Genomic DNA, 27167 nt, shown 5'->3' with positions numbered 1-27167 from the left:
CCTTCCACCAATGTTCCCAGAGTGCATTCCATGCCACCATCCCTGCCCCCTGGCCTGCCAGTTAAATAGGCCCATTTAAAGTTTAGACTGTAGGAGTTTGGGTTTCTGGATTTCATTGTTGTTGACTTTGGTTTGGATATTTAGCTCTGCATTTTTGTTTTTTTATCTTCACCGACACACCTGGTATTAGTTGATCCCTGGCCTCCCTCCTTTCATGTTTGTGTTTTTTTCTTCTATCACTCAGTTTCTTTCCTTCTCCTCACTATATACTCTGGGAACAAGGATGTTCTAGACAACTCCCATTTAGACTATTGTATTTCTTTATGCAATTATTATAAATATCACACAGAAGTGGTATTCTGTATTTCTCTTTCTTCTGGCTTGCTTCATTTAACATAATATCTTCACGTCTTTATGAACCACTCATCTGTTTTTGGATATCTAGGTTGATTTCAAATCATAACTATTGTAATAAGTGCTACAATGAATAGTGGTGTGCAAACATCCTTTTGGATGAATGTTTTGTTTTGGAAATAGATACACAAAATAGGGATTGCTGGGTCATATGGCAACTCAATTTTGAGTTTACTGAGAACCCTCTATACTCTTTTCCATAGGAGTTGGACAGGCCAGCATTCCCACCAACAGTAGATGAGATTTTCTTTCTCATCACATCCCTGCCAACAAAGATTGTTTCCATAAATTTTGACACATGCCATCCTCACTGGTATAAGATGATACCTAGTTGTTGGCTTGATTTGGATTTCCCTAATGATAAGTGATGATGAGCATGTTTTTATGTGTCTGTTGGCCATTTGTTGGTCTTCCTCAGAAAAGTGTCTGCTCATTTCCTCTCCCCATTTTTGATGAGGTTTTTAGGTTTTGTGGAGTTAACCTTTGTGAGAACTTTGCATATCCTAGATATCAAACCTTTATCTGATGTATTTAATGTAAATAATGTTCTTTTAAGTGAGAACACCTGTTGAGACAAGATTCACTGTTGACTGGTTAATAAAAGTCTTGATCAAAGGCTGTGTATTTGGAGGCTGGTTTAGAGGTGTTTGACAGAGATCTATAGAGCATTGTTACAAGAAATATTAAGTCGCAATTGCACTTCATGTGTAAGATGGAAAGAGAACAGAACTCAAAGCAATGGAGAGAGGATACAAAGGGTACGAACAGAGAACAGAGAGGATACAGAGGGAAATGGGCAAGTCTCTGGTGTTGTTAGTAATGATTTCTGAGTTTCAACCCTGCAGCTGATCCTACTGATCCTTCCAAGGCTGGAAGAAGGTAGTGCTGGCCATTTGGAGGCCCAATTTTCTTCCCAAAAGTTGAACTGAGCTGATGAAAGACAGAATACAATTTGGAGGTGACGTCTGAAAGACATTCATGCCTGTGTCCTCTTTCTGGCTTAATCTCCCTCCCAGCCCCTTAGATCAGAAAGTCTTATTCTGCCTCAAAATATCTTTTGATATCCCCTGCCTTGCATTGAGGCTTCATTTGTCCATAATTCATTCAGCTTTTGTTCTGTGCCCTCTACCTCCCTCGCCTATCGATATGCCTTACATATTATTTACCTGCTCTTACATAGCAATTTGCCCTAAACAGCAACAATCATTTTTGTTTATTTTTTGTTTGTTTGGGGCCTATACCAACTATTCTCATAGCTTATTCTTCTGGCTCTGTGTTCAGTGATCTTTCTAGCAAGGCTCAGGGAATCATATCTGGTACTGTGGATTGAATCTGGGGTGGCTGTGTGTAAGGTATGCAGTCTACCACATGCAGACTCAATGGCACAGGAATAATTTTGAGACAAGAACTCTCATCTTGTCCAAGTCTCCATTGATTCATGTACACACATGTTCATATGTGTGCACACAGGTGTGCATAAAACACATTCTCATATGTGCTTGTGCATGAATAAGGTACACGGGCACATATGCATTTGCATTCAGTTGTACATGTGCATGAGTATAGTATGCATTCACATACAATTATGCACACATTTACATGTGTGTACATGCATGTATCAATATGCTCATGCTGCACACATATGCCCTTACATACATTGTTCCTTGCAGTACATACCATGACCCTTTTCTAGTTCTTGTTATAAAGTCCCAATGATGAAGTCCAAGCTGTCACAGACACCTCAATGCTCTCTGTTCTGATGGCGATTCCCCGGGATGGCATTGGCTCTGTCATTACTCTCCACAGGTATGGAGCTGTCGTACTAACACCCTGAGTTGCATGGAGCTGGGACATGTGCCAGTTTTTGGCTCTGCTGTCACTCTGCAGGTAGAGCTGTGTGGCTCCATTTCTCTCTGCCCTTCTTGTTCCTTACCAAGTGGCAATTATGGTGATGATGAATCAAATCTAGGAACATTCTTTGTTTTAGTTTGGTTTGGTTTGTGGGCCACACCCATTGGTTTTCAGGACATACTCTTAGCTCTGTACTCAGGAATCATTCCTGTCAGGGTTCAGGGGACCTTCTGGGGTACTGGAGAGTGAACCCTAGTCAGACTTGTGTAAGGCAAGTTCTAGACTTATAAATAGTGCTTGGTGTAATAATGTAAAAATGGTGGAGAATGTGAGTATCTTTTCCCCCAATTTCTTGTTTATCCCACCTGAATGATCAGAACTGCCCACACCTGAAATGGGTGGGTAAAGGAGTTTGCCTGGGGGAAGAGAGGCTCTAAGAAGGAGAGTTAGAGTAAGCAAAGATAGTCAGTCAGCAAGGAAGCTGGGAGAGCAGCTGAAAGGGAGACAGAGGCAGGGAGAGCCAGAGAAGGAGTAGGGAAGTGGCTGCTTGGAAAAGGCTTGGCATAGAGGCCATGTGAGGTGATGTGCATGGTGGTAGGAACCGTGAAATAAAGCTGGCTGACTCCTGGAACCTCATCTGGCTGCTTTGTGAATTTCTCCGCCATCACCATGCAGCATTCAGGCCAGTCAGGCCATAGGGGCTGCAGGAGCCAAGTCTAGCTGAGCCGAGAAAGGCTCACCATCCCCCTACCAACACACATGAGCTGTTTCATTATATTAAAATAACAGCTTACCCACAGTGCTATTGCCCTATCCCCCTCTAGGGACATTCTTACACCTTGTTTACAAGATGGTCCTGGAGCAATGAAAGGCTCATATCAGACCATATGCAGACAACTCAAGCCTCTAATCTGTGAATGTGTTACAGTACATGGAGATAGCAGAGCCAAGAGTAATGAGGTTCCAGAGCAAAGAGTCAAGTCATTTGGAGTCAAGTCATGAGCCTTGAAGACTGCTCTGCAGAATTAGATGTATTCTGTGGGTTATTAGGGCTGAAACTGGAAATGAGAGATGTGCTGGTACGTCCCTCACCCCCATACTGAGGCAACTTCAGTAGAAGGAGGCAAGACAGGAAGACTCCAGGAATCTGCTCTTGAGCTGTAGAATCAGCCTAGCAGAGCTGCAGTTGTTGGCAGATGTCCTAACAATGAGTATGGAAGTAGGAAAGTGCTGGCTCAGAGAGGCAGGTGGAATTCACAGAGAAGGATGTGCAGATTAGTCAAACTCTAGAGGAGCTGGGACAGTAGGAACAGAGCAGAGCATGTGAAGAAATATTTATGTCATTTCTGGGCAGGGGCATTCAAAGATGCAGCCCCCAAAACAAAGGCAGAGATAACACCCTTTCCTTAAAACAGTGGCACTCCCTATTTACAGAAAGGTCTTTTCATGAATTGCATTCTTAGGACTGAGATTGTGGACTTCATTGAAAACAAACAAAAAATTGACTAGGAGAGGAATTTTGGGAAATGGGCAAAGAAAACATCAAACATGCCTTCTGGGGACCAACACAGGAGCATAGATTTGGAATGTTGCCTACAAAAGCCTAGACTCTGGATCTCAGTTGTTCTTCCATTACAGTACCTGTAGGGTAATCCATTTTGAGAAAAGGTTGTTTCATGTGTTTGTGTATGGTGTATGTATGTGTAAGAACTTGTAAAGCTATAGTAACTTAAGTTCTTTTCCCCTGTATATGCATAAATGGAAGCATCTAGATAATTTCCCATTGAGAAAAGTCATTTGGTTGAAATAATGGCTCTTAGGATACTTGGTCCTAAGAGACCAAGAATTCATAATCTTATGTACAACTCCACAACTGGGAACAAAATCTGCATCTCGAGCTAATCCCTATCTTCTTTTTCTCTTCTGAAGTCTGTGATTGTTTAGTATGTGTAGCATCAATGTTGGTACCAGGGCTCTCATCAAAGGAATAATTTTTCTGTTTCTTTCTTTTATCCGTGAGGATGGTACCTGAAGGACATGTGGGGAGTAGCAGTAGAGAATACGGACATCAAGCCTTTTGAGGCCTGGAATGTGGAAAGATCTCCCTGTTCAGCTCTGTTTACAGCCTGTTGGTTTTGTCTGTGTAAGACTGGAGCCATGGGTGAGGGTTACATGTATAAGTATGTGTGGTCTGCATTTCAGCTCATGAAGCTGCTAGACTTGGAGAAATATGGAAATTAGTTAGAAAGTTATAGCAGCACTGGGAAAGATAGGTTAGGTTAGCTAGATTATAGTGATTTTAGGTTAGGTTAAATTAGTCAGGTTAGTAAGTTACGTTATAGTTGGGTTATATTAATTTAGGGTAGTTTTAGTTATACTGATGTTAAGTCGGGTTATAGAGGTGCTAGATTAGGTTAGGTTAGTTCTTGTTATGGTAATAGTGTAGGTTATAGTGTTTTAGGTTTAGCTAGTTAACTAAGGTTACAATGCTGTTAAATTAGGTTCAACAGATTAGGTTAGGTTATAGTAGGGTTAATTTAATTACTGTAATATTATGTTATAGAAGTATCAGATTAGCTTAAAGTTAGGCTAAATTAGTTTAGATTTGGTTATAGCAGTGCTAAAATAGGGTATAGTGATGTTAATTTAGGTTAGAATAGATTACTTAGGTAAGATTATAGTGGGGTTAGTTTAGTCATGTAAGATATAACAGTAATAGGTTAGTTATGTTAGCTAGTAGTGTTAGTTAAATTATAATGGTGTTAATTTATGGTAGCCTTAGGTTAGACTACTTAAGTAATTTAGGTTATAATTGTGTTTCTCATGGTCATGTAACAATTCGATCCAGTGTCACTATCTCCTTAAAATGCTTCTTTTGACTTACTGGGCCCCCCATTTTGGTCCCAGTGTTCATTAGTCCAGATTTATTCTTGTAGGGCAATTTTGACAATGGCCTGCATTGAGTCTCCATAGTGGTGGCAGAGGCAGGGCAGTCTTTGGAGACCAGGAGACTTAACTGATATTTCTATTTCTACCAGGCTACCCTGCAGGAATGGCTGAAGGCGCCAATCACCTGCCCTTTTTCTTTGGCAACATCACCCGGGAGGAAGCAGAAGACTATCTGGTGCAAGGTGGGATGAGCGATGGGCTTTACCTGCTGCGTCAGAGCCGCAGCTACCTGGGAGGCTTTGCCCTATCTGTGGCACATGCCAAGAATGCGCACCACTACTCCATTGAGCGTGAGCTCAACGGCACCTATGCCATCGCTGGCGGCAGGACCCACAATAGCCCAGCTGAGCTCTGCCACTACCATTCTCAGGAGTCGGACGGACTTGTATGCCTCCTACAGAAGCCCTTCAACCGGCCTTCAGGCGTGCAGCCCAAGACTAGTCCCTTTGAGGACCTAAAGGAGACCCTCATTCGAGAATACGTGAAGCAGACATGGAATCTGCAGGTGGGTGTGAAAAGCTGTGCTTTGGGTCATGTCCTAAGGTACATTTTCTCCAGGCATCTCTCTTACCCAACACCTTTTCTCAACAGCACACTTGCCTTCGTTTCCTTCGTTTTTCAGATCAATGTTAGCGGCAGCTAATGGGCAGGAAAACTCTGTACCTGGGCATAGTGGAACTTTTAGAACACCCCAGCAGGTTTCATTACGGGTCTGGAGAGTGTCCCAGTATGTGCATTGAATGCACTTAATTTTATATCTCTATAATATGGTGTGGTGTAGCTTACCAGCAGGCAGAGAACCGCATTCAGTTGCTTTGAGCTGACGCTAGGCTCTATGAGATCTTTAAATAGTTTTACTGGATGATCACCTCAGGGTTGACAACTATTGCTGCTAGTAACAATTCTTCCTGCCCTCCTTTCCAAAATCAAAAGCATTTTCTAAAGTATAATCCTAGAGGGAGTGTTTTACTTGCATATATTGACAAGAGATCAGCTACTCAAGCCTCCGGCAGGACAGTTGATATTTCTGTCACACATTCCACAGCCCTGCATATCAGGAGCCAACAGATTGATGGGAAAGCTCCATTACCTTTAAGTGGCCAACAGCTCCTCATGGTTTCCTGGATAGATAATTACTCTGTTTTTTAATAGAAATAGATGCAAAATATTGTCAATTTTTGGAAAAGTTCATGTGCTGACTCCTTTCACTCCTTAAATAAGTTCTTCCACATTGACATCTGCATTGCAGACCAGGGCCGTGTGTTTATCAATATTGAGTGTGCCTTAGACGATACTATTTTACTCACTCTTCTTGGATAAAGTGAGAGAAAGATTTATTGCATTAAGTGTTTTGTAGTTTTCTTTGTATAGGTCTTCCACCTCTTTCATTAAATTGATACACAGGTACTTGATTTTCTGAGACACAATTGTAAGTGGTATACTTTTAAAATCTCTTTCTTTAATTATCTAGACATAGAAAAACCATAGACTTTTCGATGTTCATTTTATAGAATATCACTCTATTATACAAATTAATTGAGATGATTTTTGTAAATTCTTTAAGGTTTTCTAGATAAAATATAATGTCCTTTGCAAATTACTATTTTTTCTATCTATTTTCCTTGCCTAATTTTTATAGCAGGTACTTTAATACAATATTGAATAGAACAATGAAAATAGGCAAACTTATCTTGTGCTTGACCTTGGGGGCAGGGAGTGGGAGGAGATTTATCGAAAGAGGTGATTTACACATTGTAAGAGAACATTTTGTGCAGTTATGGGACTTCTGAGAAATGAATATTATGGGTCATGCAACAGTCGAAAAATTTCCAGAACATCACATGTATATGACTCCAACCCCACCAAACTGGCTTCCTCCACTTGAGACTGTATTTGCATGTATCAGCAGCTGCCTCTTCACTGGAGACAAGTTCCACTCTCTCATTCTGATTCTATTTGCTGTCTTGGTTGTCTAGGAAAACATCAAGCAGGTAACCTACTGTTGTGCTGTAACCCAACTGCAATCATGACACTAGCTCCACACTACCTCCTCCTCTGGTCTCCCTCCCTCCCATTTCTTGACGGCGGTGGGTCATACAGTTCTTAATTTCACTTTTTTCTGGGTCTTTTTTTTTTTATCACTTCTGATCATTCTACTTAGGCTTTGTATTTGTGATTATGAGAATATACTTTTCTATTTCACTGAGAAACTCACTACAGTCCCAAGTTTCTTTTTTCATCTTCCAGACAATCATGTCTGAAGCGTGTGAGTTCTGCCCATCTTTAAGTGGCTTAGTATTCTTGGCACTGAGAGGCAACTGTGTTCAGGCCCTTGGACAGGCAGCAGAGAAACAAAGATCTTCTTTGATGCACAATTGAGTCTTCCTTGTCCTGAGCTGGGTCTCACATGAAGCAGCTGGTTCTAGTGGTCCCTATGACAGGCTGAGAACAGAAGTCCCATTCTCAAATTTCACAGTAATTCCAGATTGTTTCTAGAGGCCTATACATTATTTTATTTTATTTTAAGTAATTTATGAAACTGTTATTTGTTTTTTGGGTTTTTTTTTTCTGTTTTTTTTTTTCTTTTTAGTTTTTGGGCCACACCCGGTGGTGCTCAGGGGTTACTCCTGGCTGTCTGCTCAGAAATAGCTCCTGGCAGGCATGGGGGACCATATGGGACACTGGGATTCGAACCAACCACCTTAGATCCTGGATCAGCTGATTGCAAGGCAAACACCGCTGTGCTATCTCTCCGGGCCCGAAACTGTTATTTGTATGGTTTCACACATTAAAATTCAGGCACCACATCTTCCACCGGTGTCTGCTTCTCACCACCATTTCCTCCATGTCCCTCTATTTTATCCCCTCTAGCCCACCCCTGTTGTAGTTTCCCAGTTTTGTTTTGTTTTTTAATTTTTTATTGTTTTTTTAAATTTAAACAACTTTATTAATACATGATTGTGTTTGGGTTTCAGTCATGTAAGAACACCACCCATCACCAGTGCAACATTCCCATCACCAATGTCCCAAATCTCCCTCCTCCCCACCCAACCCCCGCCTGTTCTCTAGACAGGCTTTCTATTTCCCTCATACAGTCTCATTATTAGGATAGTTCAAAACGTAGTTATTTCTATAACTAAACTCATCCCTGTTTGTGGTGAGCTTCATGAGGTGAGCTGGAACTTCCAGCTCTTTCCTCTTTTGTGTCTGAAAGTTATTATTGCAAGAATGTCTTTCATTTTTCTTAAAACCCATAGATGAGTGAGACCATTCTGCATCTTTCTCTCTCTGACTTATTTCACTCAGCATGATAGATTCCATGTACATCCATGTATAGGAAAATTTCATGACTTCATCTCTTCTGACGGCTGCATAATATTCAATTGTGTATATGTACCACAGTTTCTTTAGCCATTCATCTGTTGAAGGGTATCTTGGCTGTTTCCAGAGTCTTGATATGGTAAATAGTGCTGCAGTGAATATAGGTGTAAGAAAGGGATTTTTGTATTGTATTTTTCTGTTCCTAGGGTATATTCCTAGGAGTGGTATAGCTGGGTCGTATGGTAGCTCGATTTCCAGTTTTTGGAGGAATCTCCATATTGCTTTCCATAAAGGTTGAACTAGACGGCATTCCCACTAGCAGTGGATAAGAGTTCCTTTCTCTCCACATCCCCGCCATCACTACTTGTTCTCATTCTTTGTGATGTGTGCCAATCTCTGTGGTGTGAGGTGGTACCTCATAGTTATTTTGATTTCATCTCCCTGATGACTAGTGATGTGGAGCATTTTTTTCATGTGTCTTTTGGCCATTTGTATTTCTTCTTTGTCAAAGTGTCTGTCCATTTCTTCTCCCCATTTTTTGATGAGATTAGATGTTTTTTCTTGTAAATTTCTGTCAGTGCCTTGTATATTTTGGAGATTAGCCCCTTATCTGATGGGTATTGGGTGAATAGTTTCTCCCACTCAGTGGGGGGCTCTTGTGTTCTGGGCACTATTTCTTTTGAGGTGCAGAAGCTTCTCAGTTTAATATACTCCCATCTGTTAATCTCTGCTTTCACTTGCTTGGAGAGTGCAGTTTCCTCTTTGAAGATGCCTTTAGTCTCAATGTCCTGGAGTGTTTTACCTATGTGTTGTTCTATATATCTTATGGTTTCGGGTCTGATATCAAGGTCTTTTATCCATTTGGATTTAACCTATGTACATGATATTAGCTGGGGGTCTAAGTTCAATTTTTTGCAAGTGGCTAGCCAGCTGTGCCAACCTCACTTGTTGAAGAGGCTTTCTTTGCTCCATTTAGGACTTCTTGCTCCTTTATCAAAAATTAGGTGATTGTATGTCTGGGGAACATTCTCTGAGTATTCAAGCCTATTCCACTGATCTGAGGGCCTGTCTTTATTCCAATACCATGCTGTTTTGATTAGATTTTTCTTTATGTATCTATTTTTCCTCTACCATGTTTTTTATATCCTGGTTTGAGAGACAACATACTGTGTCTGTCCCTCTCCATCAGACTGACTTCCCTCAGGATGATATTCTTCAGATTCATCCATGTAATAGTACATTGCATGGTTTCATTTTCTCTTACAGCAGAGTATTATTCCACTGTGTATATGAGCCATGATTTCTTTATCCAGACATTTATTCTTGCAGAAATGTTGGCTACTGTGAACAATACTGTAATGAATATAGGCATGATAATATTATTTCTTAATAAAGATTTGGACCCTGAGGGTAGATGCCAAGAAATGAATGGAACGGCTACATCATGTGAAAGCCCAATCCTAATTTTTTAAAAAGTATTCATGTTGCTTTCAAAAAGGTTGGTTTGGGGCCTTCAAACTACAGCCTGCAGGCCTCACATAACCCACCAGGAAATTTATTTTGCTCACAAGGTATTTCTGCCACTGCTGCCTGTCCTGCTTAATTGCCTAATCTTCCTGGGCCCACAGTGTGCATGTGTGGAATGTGCACCCACACTTTTGACTCCTCTCAGTCCCTGGCAGGGGTCCTCAAATTGTGGCCCACAGGCCATTAAGAACTCTAGTCCAATCCTCCAATGGCCTGAGGGACAATAAACTGGCCTCCTATTTAAAAATTTTGAGGACCCCTGGGCTAGATTTTTAATTCTCACCTGCAGAGAATGAGATTCTCTTGTTTCATACATCCATGCTAATACATGGTTTTTATATTTGTTTATTTGTATTGGGAGCTGATATTTGTCTTGGCTTTTGGGCCATACTCTGTAGCACTCAGGAGTTACTCCTGGCTCTGTGTTCAGGAATCACTCCTGGCAGAAATTGGGGATCATATGGGATGCCAGGGATCAAACCCAGGTAGGTTGCATGCAAAGGCCAATGTCCTACCCAATATGCTGTCACCCTTGCCTAACTCTGGTTGTTTTTGATTTTTGTGATATGTGCCAATCTCAGTGATGTGAAAATGTGTCTCATTGCTGTTTTGATTTGCTATTTTCTGATAACTGTGCTGATCTCTGCAGTTTCCAATATATTTTGCTATTTACATGAGTGACAGTGTCTTAATATGTTAGGACTTTATCACTTATTTTTCTTTCTCAGTAAATGAATAAGTAAATTTTAAAAAATTATTATAATACCATAATTTACCAAATTCTTCATAATATAGTCATTCCAGGCATTAAATGTTCTTAACAGGAATTCCAGTGTCACTTTACTAATGTCCCCAATTTTGTACCCACCACCATAATCTGCCTCCATGCAGGCAAAAACAAATTTATTTCATATTGTTTATTACAACACAAAGGAAAATGGAATTATCAAAATTAAATCAATGAGGATCAATTTGAAATAATTGTTATATCTTTCCAGGGTGTTAATAAAGTCATTGTTTAAGGATTTACTGGGTATGGTTTCTGCTAGTTGAGTCTTCTGGTTACCTTGTAGGCTCATTGAGGTTGGTCAATTACTGTGTAACTTTTCCATCAGACTTCCTGTGATACTACTGGGCTGACACTATATAACATATTGACATCTCGTGCAGTCAACTACCACTATGTGGTTCAGGATTTATAGACCTGAAATAAATTTTTGAGTTTGGCAAATTGATAATATTAAATTGTAGAGCTTGGTCCATTTTTGTTAGAGGGTGTTGGGTATGTCTGTAGGCTACTGTGGCTTCAGGAAGAAAGGAGAACCTGCCCCACCCATTCTGAAAATGCTGCCGTGGTATCAACCAGACTATATAGAAAGAGTTGATGGCCATTATTTTCTTTTGGAACTTATCAAATAAATTTAAATTTGATCATATTTTACCACACAGGGACTTGAGCAGGTTGAATTGATTTCTGCAACTCTTTTTCAGTTTTGCTTTATGTCTCTTTGCTTTTTCTTTTTTTCTGGCAGGGTCAAGCATTGGAACAGGCCATAATCAGTCAGAAACCTCAGCTAGAGAAGCTCATTGCCACCACAGCCCATGAAAAAATGCCCTGGTTCCATGGAAAAATTTCTCGGGATGAATCTGAACATGCTGTTCTGATAGGATCAAAGATAGATGGAAAATTCTTGTAAGTAGAGTGTTATTTCCCCTTTCTCCCTCTCCCTAATTCTACATAAACAGGGAAAATCCATTGGGTCTGTCACTCCGTTTCATCTGACCCTAAAAAGTAGGCCTCATGTGGTCACCTGACACAGCATGCATTGGCCTGCTATGAAGATATAACATTCCAGGCTACCATGGATCATGTGTTTGTTTGCCTAATGTGAGCTCAAAGTTGACACTGAGGAACCTAATGTTGAAAGTAAATACCCACATATTTTCTGCTATGAATGCAGTAGAAAGCTGAGACTGATAACATCTCTTTGACATCTACATGAAATCAAAACATTAGTTTATTCACTTTATGTCTGCAGCCTGACTTGTGTTTTATTATGTGGCAGGAAAAAGTCTTGTGGGAGCCTCTCCTGGAGATTTTTTATATGTGGATGGGAGGCTAATTCTTCTGGTGACAACGCTATGAACAGTGGCATGATTATCTTAGTTATCCCTCATTATCCAGTGACCCTGCTGGTATAACTGAAGCCTCCAGACAACTGCTTTCCTTACTTGGAATACTTACCAACAAGCCTGGTGTCTTGTGGTTAGGTGTGCTGAATTTTCACAGGATGAGTGTAAAATTTCCTTGGAAACACAAGTGTATTCCAAATAAACACCTAATTATAGAACTTTTCTCCCGTCTCACATCAGCCCTTTTATTTGAGAAATGGTCTTAAAACTACTGTTCAGTGCTGACTGGATCTGAGGATGTTAAGTGATGTGGTGGTACCCTGTGAAGTGCCAACGAGGAATGCTCTTTGTTGATCTCATTAAAGAATGTAGATCTCAAGGGCTGAGGGGGCACTGAATGACTTGTTTCATTGAAAACTGTGCTGTCTCTCAAGTAAATCAGGGAACTTGATCATCATAGTTAATACTTCCTGGTATGATAGGTGAGCAATGCTTTCACTTGGCTTATTTCTCTTCACTCAGCCTTCAATGCCAGTGATAGTTCAGCAGTGGTGCAGCTTGGTGAGGCTGGCTAAGCAGCACAAATCTCTTTACTACTTTAGACTATCTCAGAGCAGCCTCATTCTGTGTATGCCTGAGAGTCAACCTTTGAATGGTGTGAAGTGAATGCTTATGCCTAGATCATTGCAGGCAAAGCCTGATTTCCCAGCTCAGTGATAAGTCCCATTTCCTGAGATGTCATAGCAGTAATATTGCTAGATGTCTGCAGTGCCTGATGAGATATGTGCTATAAGGTGATTTTGTCATTTTCTAATCTCAAGTGTAATCAGACTGTCTAACTGTAGGCACCCATAGACCTTCACTATCACAAGACCATACACTTTGATTATGTGACATATGACTATATTTGTGTCCATGGTATTGAGAAGAAGTAAATGTAACTTCTTGGAATTCTCTCTGTTTCCTCTTCAAACAGCATTGACAGACAGTCAAGGATATGGCAGTCTGCATGAAACCATGATAGAATGTGGAGGCAGTAGAGCCCTTTTGCTGCATAGTGGTCAGGCTGCGTGGTCTCATAGCCTGACTCCATATTTTTCTACATTTCTACATTTCTACATCTATCAAGTGGATTTAATGACTATTCATATCTGCCTCATCAGCTCCTTTAGGATTACCTTCTATAAGTGATAGAAAGGGCTCAACGATTTGCTTGGGACAAATACTATCATAAATTTAGGTCCTTTTTGGTAGACCCGTGCCTTCAGTTGGATTCTACAGAGCATATGTTTGAATCATGTATTCTAGGGAGCTTTCCTTGTCTCTGGGGATTAGCTGTATGAAAATCCAGGTTTCTAATGAGCACTCTGGGCATAACTACTGATTCTTCTTTTCTGTCACTCTGTGCAATATGTGTGTTTGGTTTACTCTGTTCAGTTAAATAGTGAGATTGATCATCTCTTTTCAGGCAGACAGAGGAGTCATATTTGCCCTTATCTTTTATGAAAATATATAAATAATAATTATTTCACAGATATGACATTTTATTTTTATTGAAATCACAAATGAATCATTAAGGTGTTAGACTTAGGTGGACAAACAAAATTCCAGTAATACCTTTTTAATCACAAAGTACTGACAACAATCAAAAAATTGATCACATAAAGCCAAACTTCATTTTTCAAATAGATACCACTAATTCATCCTGGGAGCACCACTATCAGGTACTCAATGTTTGCTGGATTTTGTTTGTTTGTTTTTGGCCCATACCTGCCAGTGTTCAGGATTTACTCCTGGCTCTGATGTAGGGTTAATCATGGCAGTCTCAAGGGACTATAAGGGTAGATGCATCACCAAGATGGGTTGCAAAGGCCCATTCACCACCTAAAAGGGCTTGTGGATGTCCATGTGGCACCATGATGGTTTGTGGAGTTCCTTGTGTTGCAGTGGAGAGCTAACAATAACCTATGCATCATGTGATGGCTTATTTTGGCTCACATGTTATTGAGACAGCTTACAGTGGAAGAGTTTGTGGTGGCTCTTGTGGGCATGTACAAGACCGTTATCTTACCAACTTTCTATCATTCGGCCCCCACATCAACTTAATTGGGGCTAAAAACTTAAAGGATAATTTATAAAATATACACAAAATCATGGCTTCTCAGAAAAGTCTTTGATATAATAAACAAAGAAAACATTGCTAGAAAGGCAGCACAATTCTAAAAGTATGACATATGAATAACTCTGTAGTTTAAAATATAAGAGCTATATCCCAGAAAATGTACTGTCATAAATTATTTCTGGGGAATACTGTCTGATTCAAATTCAGTTTTTCATCAACTGGGTATGAAATCCATTGGTGGAGAAAAACACTTGAGCCAGAAAAACTTGATGCCAATGGATCTAAATTCATAACGTTCAAATTAGGGGTTAGGCAAAGGGAAGCTTGTTCATAGAGGTAAGACAAAAAGGGAGAGATGAGGGCTGGGAAGTAGACACACTGATGTGTCTGGCCTGAGAAGTAGCAGAAAATACCACATCCAGGTAATTTTCTATAGCTGGCTTCTGTCCCATGGTTCTCTTCAATGCCAGATAGGATGCTCACCATGTTCACATTTAGAGAGGAACTTTCATTAAGGAAACTTTCAGAATCTTAGTATTGGGGCTCTAAAGAATTTAACTATGAGGAGACTGTACCATAGAAATTATAAAGAGTGGTCCATAGACCTCTTTTTAGGTTTTTAGTAGAATGCCTACTTTGTTATTGATGGTAGTGATTGCTTTGTTCATAGTATCAAGAATTGCAAGGTAGTTGTCTTACCATTGAGTTATAACGCCATTGCTCTCCATGAAGAGCATTTATAGAGATGGTTATTCACTCCCGTCTGTGTTTTAAAGTGAATTCTTGTATCCCTTAAATTCATATACTGAGACCCTTGCGCTAACCCCTAGTGTAAGGTAATAGCAGATGGGATTTGAGAAGAAGAAGCTTTGTTGAGATGAGGAGGGAGGGTATATCATGTCTCTGTGTGGGGTCTGTCAGACAGGAATTATCCAGCTGTCCTTAGCAGGATATAGCTTTGCCTCCACAGAGACTTTAAGGACCATGGCAGACTGGTAGATATGATTTTGGTGTACATCCCCTAACTTTCACCTCTTGGATGACAATTTGCCAATTTGAGAAATTTTACAGTTCTGGGATGAATGAATTTGTTCATAAAGGGAAACAAAATTTATTTTCTAAAAGTATTGTCTTTTCTCCATAAAAGTAAAGAAATTAGGATTGGGGAGATGCAAAACAAATGCAAATTTGGGACACTCTTTTTTTTTTTTTTTAAGAAAAAAGAACAGGGGCCGGCAAGGTGGCACTAGAGGTAAGGTGTCTGTCTTGCAAGTGCTAGCCAAGGAAGGACTGCGGTTCAATCCCCCAGCGTCTCATATGGTCCCCCCAAGCTAGGGGCACTTTCAGAGCGCTTAGCCAGGAGTAACCCCTGAGCATCAAACGGGTGTGACCCGAAAAACCAAAAAAGAAAAAAGAACAAAATTCCCATAAAATTAGATATAAATATAATATATATTAATTTTTATAAAATCCCCTTGATTACAAAATTATTTACAATTGAATTTGAGACATACCATGTTCCAAAAGCAATCCCACCACCAGTGTCTTCCCTCCACCAGGTTACCTAGGTTTTCCCACACCTGCCCCCATCCCCAGCTGCCACCTTGACAGACACAGATTTTATGTTTGGTTTTTGAAGTTTGGAGCCCTCTTGTTTAATGTTGTTGATGCTACAGTTTGGGTATTTAGATGTCTCTCTCCTTTATATCCCTGATGTACTTGGGTTTCCTTAATCTCTGCTCCCTGCTAATACTCCTCTATCTCTTTGTGCACCCTCTTTCTTTCCCTATTCATTCTCCTCCCTATATGCTCCCCAAAGATGATCATTCCCCAAATATAAAAATTTTAAAGTGAGAAAAAACTCAGTAAGTTCTAATTTTCTTTTCTTTTGAGATACATGCGGTAGTACTCAGGCCTTACTTTTGGGTCTGCAATGAGGAATTACTCCTGGTAGTGCATAAAGGAATATGTTGTATTAAAAATTAAATATAGAGAGACCTAAAGGTGGATGGATGGATGGTGAGGTCTTTTTTGGCCTAGCCCAGTGTCTGCAGCCCCTACGGCTTGTGTGTTTTTAGGTATGAGGGTGACAGCGAAGAAATGACCTAAAGGCAGTCAGTTGAAGTTTCAGGAGACATAAAGTTTTATTAATAAGGCCCTAACCACCATGTGAGTATCTCACATGACTTTTAAGCTAAGGAGCGTTTCTGCACTCAGCCTGTGTCTCTTTTCTACCTGTTGTGTCTTGCCTCCTGCTGTTTCTGTTGCTGAGTCTCTCCTTTGTCTTTCGCCCAGGCCATTCTTATTACCAACCACAGACCCCTCTCAGTTATGACAGGGTCTCCCTTTTCAGGTGAGATAGGCAGGAAATTGGAAGAAGGGTAACAAGAATATATGGTGTTAACTCTGGACTCAATATCCGACCCACAAAGACCACTAGGAGAAGAGTCAATAATGCAATAGCAGGGGAGCTTATTACAAACATGCTGGGGCCACACCTCTCCCAGGTAGTGACAACCAGATGGGACATGCAAGCTCTTTTGTAGGGCTCCTGGGGCTTCAAGATAGGGTAAAACTATAAGTTTTAGTAAATGGTGCATCAGCCAGGTTTAAACTGTTTGGCTGAAGTAGGAAAGAAGGGTGTCTTGCACCAACCAGGTGCCCACAACCTTGGTGTGCCAGGAGATAAACTACATATTCCTAATTTATCTAGCCATCCTGATATGCACCTTTGAAATTCCTAGAACTGACTGTTCTGGCCTAGTCCCTTCTGTCACATATCTGAGATCTGTAATGGCAGTCCTTATGTCTGAATCAAAGCACGGTTACAGAAGCAAAACAGCAGCAATTAATTCTAAATTTACATTCCTTCTAACAATGGGATGCCAGAAATTGAATCTGGGTTGGTTTTTTGCAAGGCAAATGCCCTTCCCGCTGTATTATCACTACAGTCCCAGTAAGTTCTACTTTTTAAAACTGATTCGTATATTATTTAGAAGAAAAATGTGGCAGCTTTTACCTAACTGCTTGATATATCTGTTTAGCACCTTTTGACATTTTACAATTTTGACTGCATAATGTTCTCTGCCTTTTAATAATAATTAAATAATTTTATATGTATATGCAAACACTACTAGAAACTTGTTATTATTAAGGCCTTTACAATTTTATATCATTTTTAATTTGAGAAAGGAAGTTGATGTGGCAGAAAGAATGAGTAAATACCTTTAGTAAATCACACAAAACCTCAAACCATGCAGTCACATTACTGAGCCCTTCTGAAATAAGATGAGTCTTGGGGCAGGCAGTGTTTCTCTAATTGTCCAGTACAAAAATCACCTTACTACATGTTTCATTGAAAGTAATCAGTCCCCAATCAAGAAGGCTCCATCAGGTGCATTCATTTTATAAAAATCTTTATTTAAGCACCATGGTTACAAGTTGGGTTTCAGTCATAAATAGAACACCCCCCTTCACCAGTGCAACATTCCCACCACCAATGTCTCCTCCCTCCTTCTCCATTCCTGCCTGGATTCGAGACAGGCATTGTACTCCTCTCACTCATTAAGATTGTCATGATAGTTGTTAGTGTAGTTATTTCCCTCCACATCCCTGCCAGCATCGATCATTCTTGTTTTTTTGTGATGTGTGTCAGACTCTGTGGCGTGAGATGATACCTCATCATTGTTTTCATTTGCATCTCCCTGATGATTAGTAATGTGGAGCATTTTTTCATGTGCCTTTTGGCCATTTGTATTTCTTCTTTGACAAAGTGTTTATTTCTTCTCCCATTTTTTGATGAGGTTAGATTTTTTTCTTGTTAATTTCTGTTAGTACCTTGTATATTTTTTATATTAGCCCCTGATCTGATGGGTATTGGGTGAATAGTTTTTCCCATTCTTTGGGTTACTTTTGTATTATAGGAAAAATTTCCTTTGAGGTGCAGAAGCTTCTCAGCTTAATATAGTCCCATCTGTTTTTCTCTGTTTTTACTTGTTTGGAGAGTGCTGTTTCCTCCTTGAAGATATCTTTAGTCTCAATGTCATGGAATGATTTACCTACGTGTTGTTCTATATACTTTATGGTTTCAGGCCTGATATTAAGGTCTTTAATCCATTTGGATTTGACCTTTGTGCATGGTGTTAGATGAGCATCTGAAGTTCACTTTTTTGCAAGTGGCCAACCTGTTGTGCCAACACCACTTGTTGAAGAGGCTTTCCTTGCTCCATTTTGGATTTATTGCCTCTTTAACAAAAATTAATTGATTGTATGGCTGGGGAACATTCTCTGAATACTCAAGTTTATTACACTGATCTGATTATCTGTCTTTATTCCGATACCATGCTGTTTTAATAACTACTGTTTTGTAATACAATTTAAAATTGGGGAAAGTAATGCTTCCCACATTCCTTTTCCCAAGGATTGCTTTAACTATTTGTGGGCATGTATTGTTCCAAATGAATTTTAGGAGTGTTTGATCCACTTCTTTGAAGAATGTCATGGGTATCTTTAGAGGGATTGCATTGAATCTGTACAATGCTTTGGGAAAGTATTGCCATTTTAATGATATTAATCCTGCCAATCCATTAGCAGGTTATGCATCTTCATTTCCTTGTGTCCTCTCTTATTTCTTGAAACAGGGTTTTGTAATTTTCTTTGTATAGTTCCTTCACCTCTTTAGTTAAGTTGACTCAAAGATATTTGAGTTTGTGTGACACTAATATGAATGGTGCTGCAGGCATCTTGCATCTCAGCATCTCTAGTGGGGTCAAATTCCTCACGAGAGAAAAGCAGAGCATGAACAGTCAAATATGAAATATGAAATAATGAAACCACACACAGAGTGTATGGGGTCAACACATCTTCTGGCAAGGGTGCAACAAGTTTAATTTTTGAGCAGGGAGATTTATAGGAGTAAAACTAGCCATAGGTGTAGAGAAGAATAATTATAATCACAAAGCAAAGTACAACAGTAACAATACCTAAGCTATGGGTGTGACTTTAAAAATTCTAAGTTACAAAGGAGATGGTTACAACTCAAGGCAGCTCTTTTCAAGCTTACTTCAAATGCAAAATAAGGATTAGGAGGAAGTAGGAAATATCTAGGAACTTGATCTTCACTGGGCTGGATTCTATTGTTTTAGGAGTCAAGTAAAGGAAAGAGCCAAATCCCCTAAAATGTGTTTCCCTATTTCTAAAGGAGTCAATAGCCCAGAGTCTGCTTTTTGGCTTCGCCCTTGATTACCAGAAACTGCAGCTGCAAGGACATATTTGAAAAAGAGAAAAAGCATTGTCTTTCTCTTTGGGGCTAAATATATCCAGAAAAGTGGTTCTCTTAGTAATCTTTGGTGCTGGAATTTCTGAGCCAAATTATTTAATAGGACCACAATTTTGCCTGAGATTAGCAAAGGAGAGATAGCCAAATAACGACTGAAAATGTAATGCCAAGCATCTCTTTGGAAATTCCTCAACCATCCATGCAGGGGCAAAGGTATCCACAGTGGGCCTTTTGAGGAATCCCGTGGGGGTTATTTCAGTTCTCTTCACCAAGAAAATCTGAGGATACATCTGGTGGGCTGAACTCTCCTAAAAGTTTATGTATGCCCTGGCAGGATGAGATTATTTTTTTAATATCAATTTCATCTCTATCATTTTTGGTGTATAAGAAGGCCATCAATTTTTTGCGTGTTAATTTTATAGCCTGTCACTTTGCTATATGAATCCATTGTTTCTAGAAGCTTTTTGGTAGAGTTCTTAGAGTTTTCTAAATATAGTATCATATCATCTGTAAACAGTAAGAGCTTAACTTCTTCCTTTCCTATCTGTATGCCCTTGATATCTTTTTCTTGCCTAATTGCCATGATTGCTATATTCCAATATTGCAGAGATTCAAAGGGTAATCAGAGACTACTTTGAAGAACCTATGCCATGAAACATGAGAACCTGGAAGCAATGGATAAATTCTTGGACTTCTATAACCTTCCATGGTTGAATAAGTATGATGCAGCATATCTTAACAGCCCCATCACTATTGAGGAAATTAAAATGGTAATCAAAAGTCTTCCCTAAATCAAAAAACCAGGCCCAAATGGATACACTAATGAATTCTGTCAAACCTTTCAAGAGGAACTACTACCAATCCTTTTTAAGCTTTTTCATAAAATTGAAGAAACAGGAACATCCAAATAGTTTTTATGAAGCTAACATCACCTTGATACCCAAACCAGATAGAGATGCTGCCAAAAAAGAAAATTATAGAGAAATATCTTTGATGAATACAGGTGCAAAGATCCTCAACAAAATTGGCAAATAGAATCCAACACCTCATCAAGAAGGTCATTTACCATGACCAAGTAGGTTTCATCCCAGGAATGCAACGATGGTTTAAAATATGTAAATCAATCAACATTATACACCAAAGCAACATAAAGATAAATAAATACTATATGATCATATCAATAGATGCAGAGAAACCATTTGTTTAAGGTCTAACATCCATTCTTGTGAAAAACTATCATCAAGATGGGAATGAAAGAACTTTTCTCAATATAGTTAAGGCCATCTACCATAAGCCAATGGCAAATATTATTCTCAATGAAGATAAACTAAAGGCCTTTTCTCTAAAATCTGGTACAAGACAAGGCTGCCCTCTCTCACTGCTCCTATCCAGGTGCATGTTATGTCTAGAATTTGTGATGTGTTCTGGGTCTTGCCTTCCATACTTGAATTCAGAGCAACAAATCTTTCAAACAAATCCCACGTTATGCAAAAGTAAATAAATTGAATTATTTTTGTGTGGTTCATAATGAGTAAAAATTATATTGATTCTTACTGAAAATTATCAAAATATTACAAGCCCTAGAGCAAGTTCAGGACACCTTTAAAACATACATGGCAGGCCTCCATATAGCCATATGAGTGCCTAAGGGAAAAGTGCACATCCTGTTGGTTATATTCAACAATATAAGCCAATAACAGTTTAGAACTGCTTTCGTTGTTGCTACTTCCAGAATTGAGTCATTTTTGCTTAATAAAAGGCTACAAAGATACTCATTCAACAAAATAGGTGTGCATTTCATAGCAAATGAACCTGAGGTGTGGGGGCTGCAGGAGTGAAGAGAATGTGATGGATAGAGTAGACAGTAGTCCCTACACTGCCCTTGCTTTCAGCAAGAAGGCAACAACCTACATCTCCCTCACTATTGTCCCCTCCAATTATATTTTGGTTTTTAGGCCACACCTGGTGGCACTCAGGGGTTATTCCTGGCAGTCTTGGGAACCATATGGGATGCAGGGACCAAACCCAATTTGGCCACATTCAAGGCAAACACCCTACCCACAATGCTATCACTCTGGCCCCCTGTATCCTCCAATTTTAATAACAGAACCATATATATTTTCTTTCTTTGTTTATTTTCCATCAGTCCCCTGGTTCTGAATGCCATGAGTTCAGAGCCTTAGCAGAAGAAATATTTATTGGGAAGAGTATCTAGCCTTCACTTTGATCAGTGAGAAGACACTCAGTATCGATAGAGCAGAAAGTTATTCTAGGTGGCACAGAATGTTCATGAAAAGCAATGGGTCCAAGACCATGATCCCATGGGTGTGGTGACACAAAGGTTGTCCATATGGGGGAAGTTATATACCAGACAGGATTTCCTTATGAAGGACAAAAGGTGCAATGCCTTACCAATTTATGAATGTGGAAAGTTGAAGGATTATCAGGAATGCCTCAAGTAAATCAGGCCAGTCATCATCATTTACTATAGCATTGGGAGCTGGCCTTTAGGTGAAAGTGTTTGGAGACCACCAGAGTTGTCTATGGTTCTTACTATCTCTTTTAAACATGGAACCCCTCCATGTTTGGGATATAAGTGAAAGAATTAAATATAATGGTCATGAAAGAACAAAAACTGATGGAATAAGGTAGCAGAGGTGCTGCCACACTGAGCTACTGGGTCAGATTGGTGGTGAGTGACATCAGTCCTGAAGGTTCTGACCTTTCAGCTGGTCACCAGAGCGCAAAGAGTGGGGGGAATGGATGCTATCCTGAGGGTTCTGCAGAGAAGATGCAAGACTGAGAGGTGAGTGTTTGGTTAGACATGGCGGTTTGCAGAAACCAAGAGTAAATGCTGCCTATGAATTTTTCTGACAAGGAAGAGTAGGTGAGAAACCAAATTGGTGAAGTTCGGAGTCAGAGTTTGATGTTTTGAGAGACACAAGGCTAGGACAAGCAAGAAGGAGATAGGAGGTGTGGCCTGTGGGGCTCAGCAGTCCTGCAGCCACAGACTTTCCTATCCCCTATGATGCAAATGGCCTTAGCGCCCACTCTGGCCTGTGGTTGTTGCTCATGAGGGCTGGGATAGCTTGATATTTTCTTTTCCCACCACAGTTTTTAAATACACTAGTTAGAATCACTCCCCAGGCAAACTGTCTAAAGCATGTAGAGATCAGACAGAACAGAGACCCTCTGAACTTGGGAAAGTTGGGGTGATCCAACTCATTAGAAGCCACAGTGGTCACTAACTCCCCAGCTACAAAAGACTAATTGAGCCTTTTTGTGGCAAACTCCTCTGGTTCTATATCTGAAGGTCACTTGTCCCCTGACCTTTCTTCCCCTCTCCCTTTAAAAGGAAATCAACTCAAAGCTTTGAGGCATCCTTTTGCTACAAACAAGGTAGAGTATGACATTCCTTTTCTCCTCTTTATCTTCCCTCTTTTTCCTCTCCCCTCCACTCATTTTCCTATCCTACCATATCTTTTTACATCATGGACTCACAACCCACATTTATCCCTGTCCTCCTTTGCGCACACACACACATACACACACACACACACACACACACACACACACACAAATACAAACACACACAAACCCTTATGTATGCCACTTGCCTATAGTACTCTGCAGATGAAGTTAGGATCAATGTGAACTGAAGGCCCAGCAAAATGTGCATCATTTTGTATGAAAAAAAAATTCTAGTGCTATGTCCACCCAAAATTGGGTGTATCTGAATCAGAGTGACAGGGCTCTTGTTCAACATAGACTGGGCTTGAGGACCTGAGATGGCTATCTTTCATCTCTCAAAGTTCAAATTATCCCTTTCAATAATACCCAATACCCTACCCTTCCTCCTTCACCAGGGGGATTCAATGACAGGCATAAACTTTGCTGTAAAGATAGGTATTAGCAATCTTTTTTGAGACAAGTGCAACTTGTTGCCAGAGAGATGATTTCATTACATGGTATGTTTTCAGAAGCACAGCGATAGCTGGAAAGAATATATATATATATATATATATATATATATATATATATATATATATATATATATATATTGTATTTCTATGAACAAGGAACAAATGTAAATTAGGAGAAATATAAAGAATGAATGCAATACCTTTATTAGAGTTCCAATAAATTCCAATGGAGATCTGTATCCAATGGATACACTGTCCTGAGTAGTTGGTGTAAGCAATAGGTCATCTGGGTAGGTTAGTGCACTGATTGCCATCACCTTTAAAGCTTTTAACTCACTCTGACTTAAGAATATACTGGATTGGAAGATGTCATGTTGTGTGAATTAAACCAGAAGAAGAAGTCAAACATAGGAGAGTCTCACTTATCTGTGTCATATAGACTGATATATAGGCTGGGTGAGGAAATGTAATGTAGTAAAGGGAATATGTAGATAACCTTTGACATCAGAGTTTAGAAATGAGGACAGAGGAAGGAAGGAAGGAAGGAAGGAAGGAAGGAAGGAAGGAAGGAAGGAAGGAAGGAAGGAAGGAAGGAAGGAAGGAAGGAAGGAAGGAAGGAAGGAAGAAAGAAAGAAAGAAAGAAAGAAAGAAAGAAAGAAAGAAAGAAAGAAAGAAAGAAAGAAAGAAAGAAAGAAAGAAAGAAAGAAAGAAAGAAAGAAAGAAAGAAAGAAAGAAAGAAGAGGGAGGAAGGAAGGAAGAAAGAAGAAATAGGGAGGAAGGAAGGAAGGAAGGAAGGAAGGAAGGAAGGAAGGAAGAAAGAAAGAAAGAAAGAAAGAAAGAAAGAAAGAGAAAGAAAGAAAGAAAGAAAGAAAAGAAAGAAAGAAAGAAAGAAAGAAAGAAAGAAAGAAAGAAAGAAAGAAAGAAAGAAAGAAAGAAAGAAAGAAAAAGAAAAAGAGACAGGACACTGGTAATACTGGTTATATGAGTGATAGAGCTATACAACCAAAATACAGATTCAAACAGCACTGAAAACAAAAAGATCTAAGCTGCAACCAGTGAACTTTGTAATGTACCTATCAGTGTCGCAGGTGGAGGGTGGGATATGCAATGCTATGTTATTAGTCTAGGCACTGCCTTAGAGCCCCAGACCCAGCTAACTAGATTAAGGAGAGGTTGAAATTCTTATAGTTCATTAGAGTCTGAAATCATATGTGCAGCTTGGGCTACTTCTGCTTTGCACCCTGAGCAGTTTATGATTTGGCTGATTAAGAAAGAGTTATCTCTAAAGCAGTTTCCAGGGATCCAGAGCTATAGTAAAGTGGTAAGACATTTATTTGTCTTGCACACAGCTAGTCTAGGTTCTGTCCACAGCAACCCATATAATCCCCCCCCCCAAGCATTGCCAGGAGTCATTCCTTAGCACAGACCCAGGAGAAACCCCCGAGCATTTCTGGATGTGGCCCCCAAACCAAAAAGTATAAATAAATAATAAAGCAACTTCCATGTAGAAACGGACAAATGAATTAAGAAGCCCTACTGAAGAAGAAGAAGAAGAAGAAGAAGAAGAAGAAGAAGAAGAAGAAGAAGAAGAAGAAGAAGAAGAAGAAGAAGAAAAAGAAGAAGCCCTGTTACTAAGTAACTCGATTTAGATAACCTAATTTATTTCTGAGTCTTTGTTTACTCAATGATAAAATGGCACACTTATGTTTTATCTGATTGTTATGAAGATAAACAAGATGATGTAGAAAGCTAACCCAGAAACAAGCATGTATCTGCACCTTACAACTATGGAGATATTCTTACCTCAGTTATGAAAAACACACAGCTATTTCTGTCTTCAAATACTATAATCCTTCAAGGAAGAAATAGATTCCTTGAGACAAAAGCAATGAAGAAACAAATTACCAAAATCTATGGGCCACAGCAAAAGCAGTAATAAGGAGGGAATTCATAGCAATACAGGTCTATGTTAGGAAGGAAGAAAATAAAATCAACAGCCTAAGGGGACACCTTAAGCATCTGTAAAACAGTAAAGGAACCCAAACACAAGCAGAAGAAAAGAAATAATAAAAATTAGAGCAGAAATCAAAATAGAAACAAAGAAAACAATATACAGAATTAGAGACTAGGAGCTGGGTTTTTTTTTTTTTTGAAAGAATAAACAAGATAGATAAACCACAGGCAAGATTCACAAGGAAAATGAGGGAAACATTCAAATAATCAGAAATGAAAGGGGACAGATTACAACAGAACCCTAAGAAACAAAAGACATCATGAAGGCTTATTATGAACAACTATACTCAAGCTAGATAACCCAGAAGAAATGGACAGATTTCTGGAAAAATATCATCTCTCGATACTTAAGGAGGTTGAGTGAAAAGCCTAAACAGGCCAATCACAAGTAAGGAAATTGAAACAGTAATTAAGAAACTCCCTAAGAACAAATACTATAATTTTTTCTTATCATTCTTCCTTCAAGAGCTCCTATTAAGTATAGAGGTTTTTTTTTAATATTTACTTAATAAACTTCTATTAAATACATAGAGCTTCTTATTTCATTTGCAACCCATTTTCACCAAGAGAATTTTTTACACAATCCTAGGTATATAGTAGGTCTACAGATAAAATAATTACTGATAATAAATTATAAATTGATTTTAAAATAATTTTATGTCATGGCATTATTTTATGTTTTATGTTATGGAATCATAATTTAAAAAGTTAAAACTTACTCCTTTCCAGTTATTGTCTATTTCTTCCCTTTATCTTCTACTGTCTTTGTCTCTGATGTACTTATTATCTTTGAACATATCATCCCAGTTAATAATTTTTGCTTCATTTAGATCTAATCTGCTGTTAAGCAGGTAGTTTCTGCTCTCTAGAGAATAGTTAATTATTTATATAAAAATATATATACATATATTTGTAGTTAAGATATTTTATTCTAACAGCTATAATTAAAGTACTTGTTGAAAATGAAACTAAAAACAAGTATACAAAACAGTTGATTTCTAATTGTGTATTGAAAGCAGTCAGAGGTTCCACAACACCAAATGAACCATTTCTGAGGTTTTTCTCCAAAATAAAGTTCAACAGTTCCAGCTTCTTCAGTGTTTATCAAAATACAAAAGAAAAATGTAGAGATCGTCATTTTCGATGGCAAATCTGACCCTTGCAGGCTGAGGGAGTGAAAGTACATGTAAGGGGTGTTCCAAGGGGCTGTGGCTCTGATGACCAGCCCTGCCTGCCTGCCCACACTCCTGCTGGTGAGACCCATACATCCTGGAGTGAGCAATGGGATGACAGGACTCTTCTCCCCGGCCAGAGCTTTCCAGCCATGCTGAACGCCTGGGTCCCAGCAAGAGATCCAAGAGCAATGGCCACAAAATCTGTGTATAGATCTGAGTTAAGATCTGTTTTAGGGGCCGGAAAGATAGCATGGAGATAAGGCGTTTGCCTTGCATGCAGAAGGTTGGTGGTTTGGATCCTGGCATCCCATATTGTCCCCCAAGCCTGCCAGGAGTGATTTCTGAGCATAGAGCAAGATCTGTTTTAGGGGCCGGAAAGATAGCATGGAGATAAGGCGTTTGCCTTGCATGCAGAAGGTTGGTGGTTTGGATCCTGGCATCCCATATTGTCCCCCAAGCCT

General features: G+C 39.4%; 1 protein-coding gene across 2 annotated transcripts in view; it reads left to right on the top strand.

The window, feature by feature from the left end:
* The first annotated feature begins 5317 nt into the window (after positions 1–5317).
* Positions 5318–27167, top strand: part of SYK (spleen associated tyrosine kinase) — a 67565-nt gene continuing 45715 nt past the window's right edge. For both annotated transcript variants that reach the window (XM_049769559.1, XM_049769560.1), the window contains exons 1-2: positions 5318–5719; positions 11595–11755. In XM_049769559.1, coding sequence (XP_049625516.1) covers positions 5318–5719; positions 11595–11755 — 563 coding nt within the window. The remainder of the gene's footprint in view (positions 5720–11594; positions 11756–27167) is intronic.

This window comes from Suncus etruscus, chromosome 3 (assembly GCF_024139225.1).
Source record: "Suncus etruscus isolate mSunEtr1 chromosome 3, mSunEtr1.pri.cur, whole genome shotgun sequence".
NCBI lineage: Eukaryota > Metazoa > Chordata > Mammalia > Eulipotyphla > Soricidae > Suncus > Suncus etruscus.
The sequence above is the reverse complement of the archived record's forward strand: the minus strand, read 5'-3'. Positions and strand labels throughout refer to the sequence as shown.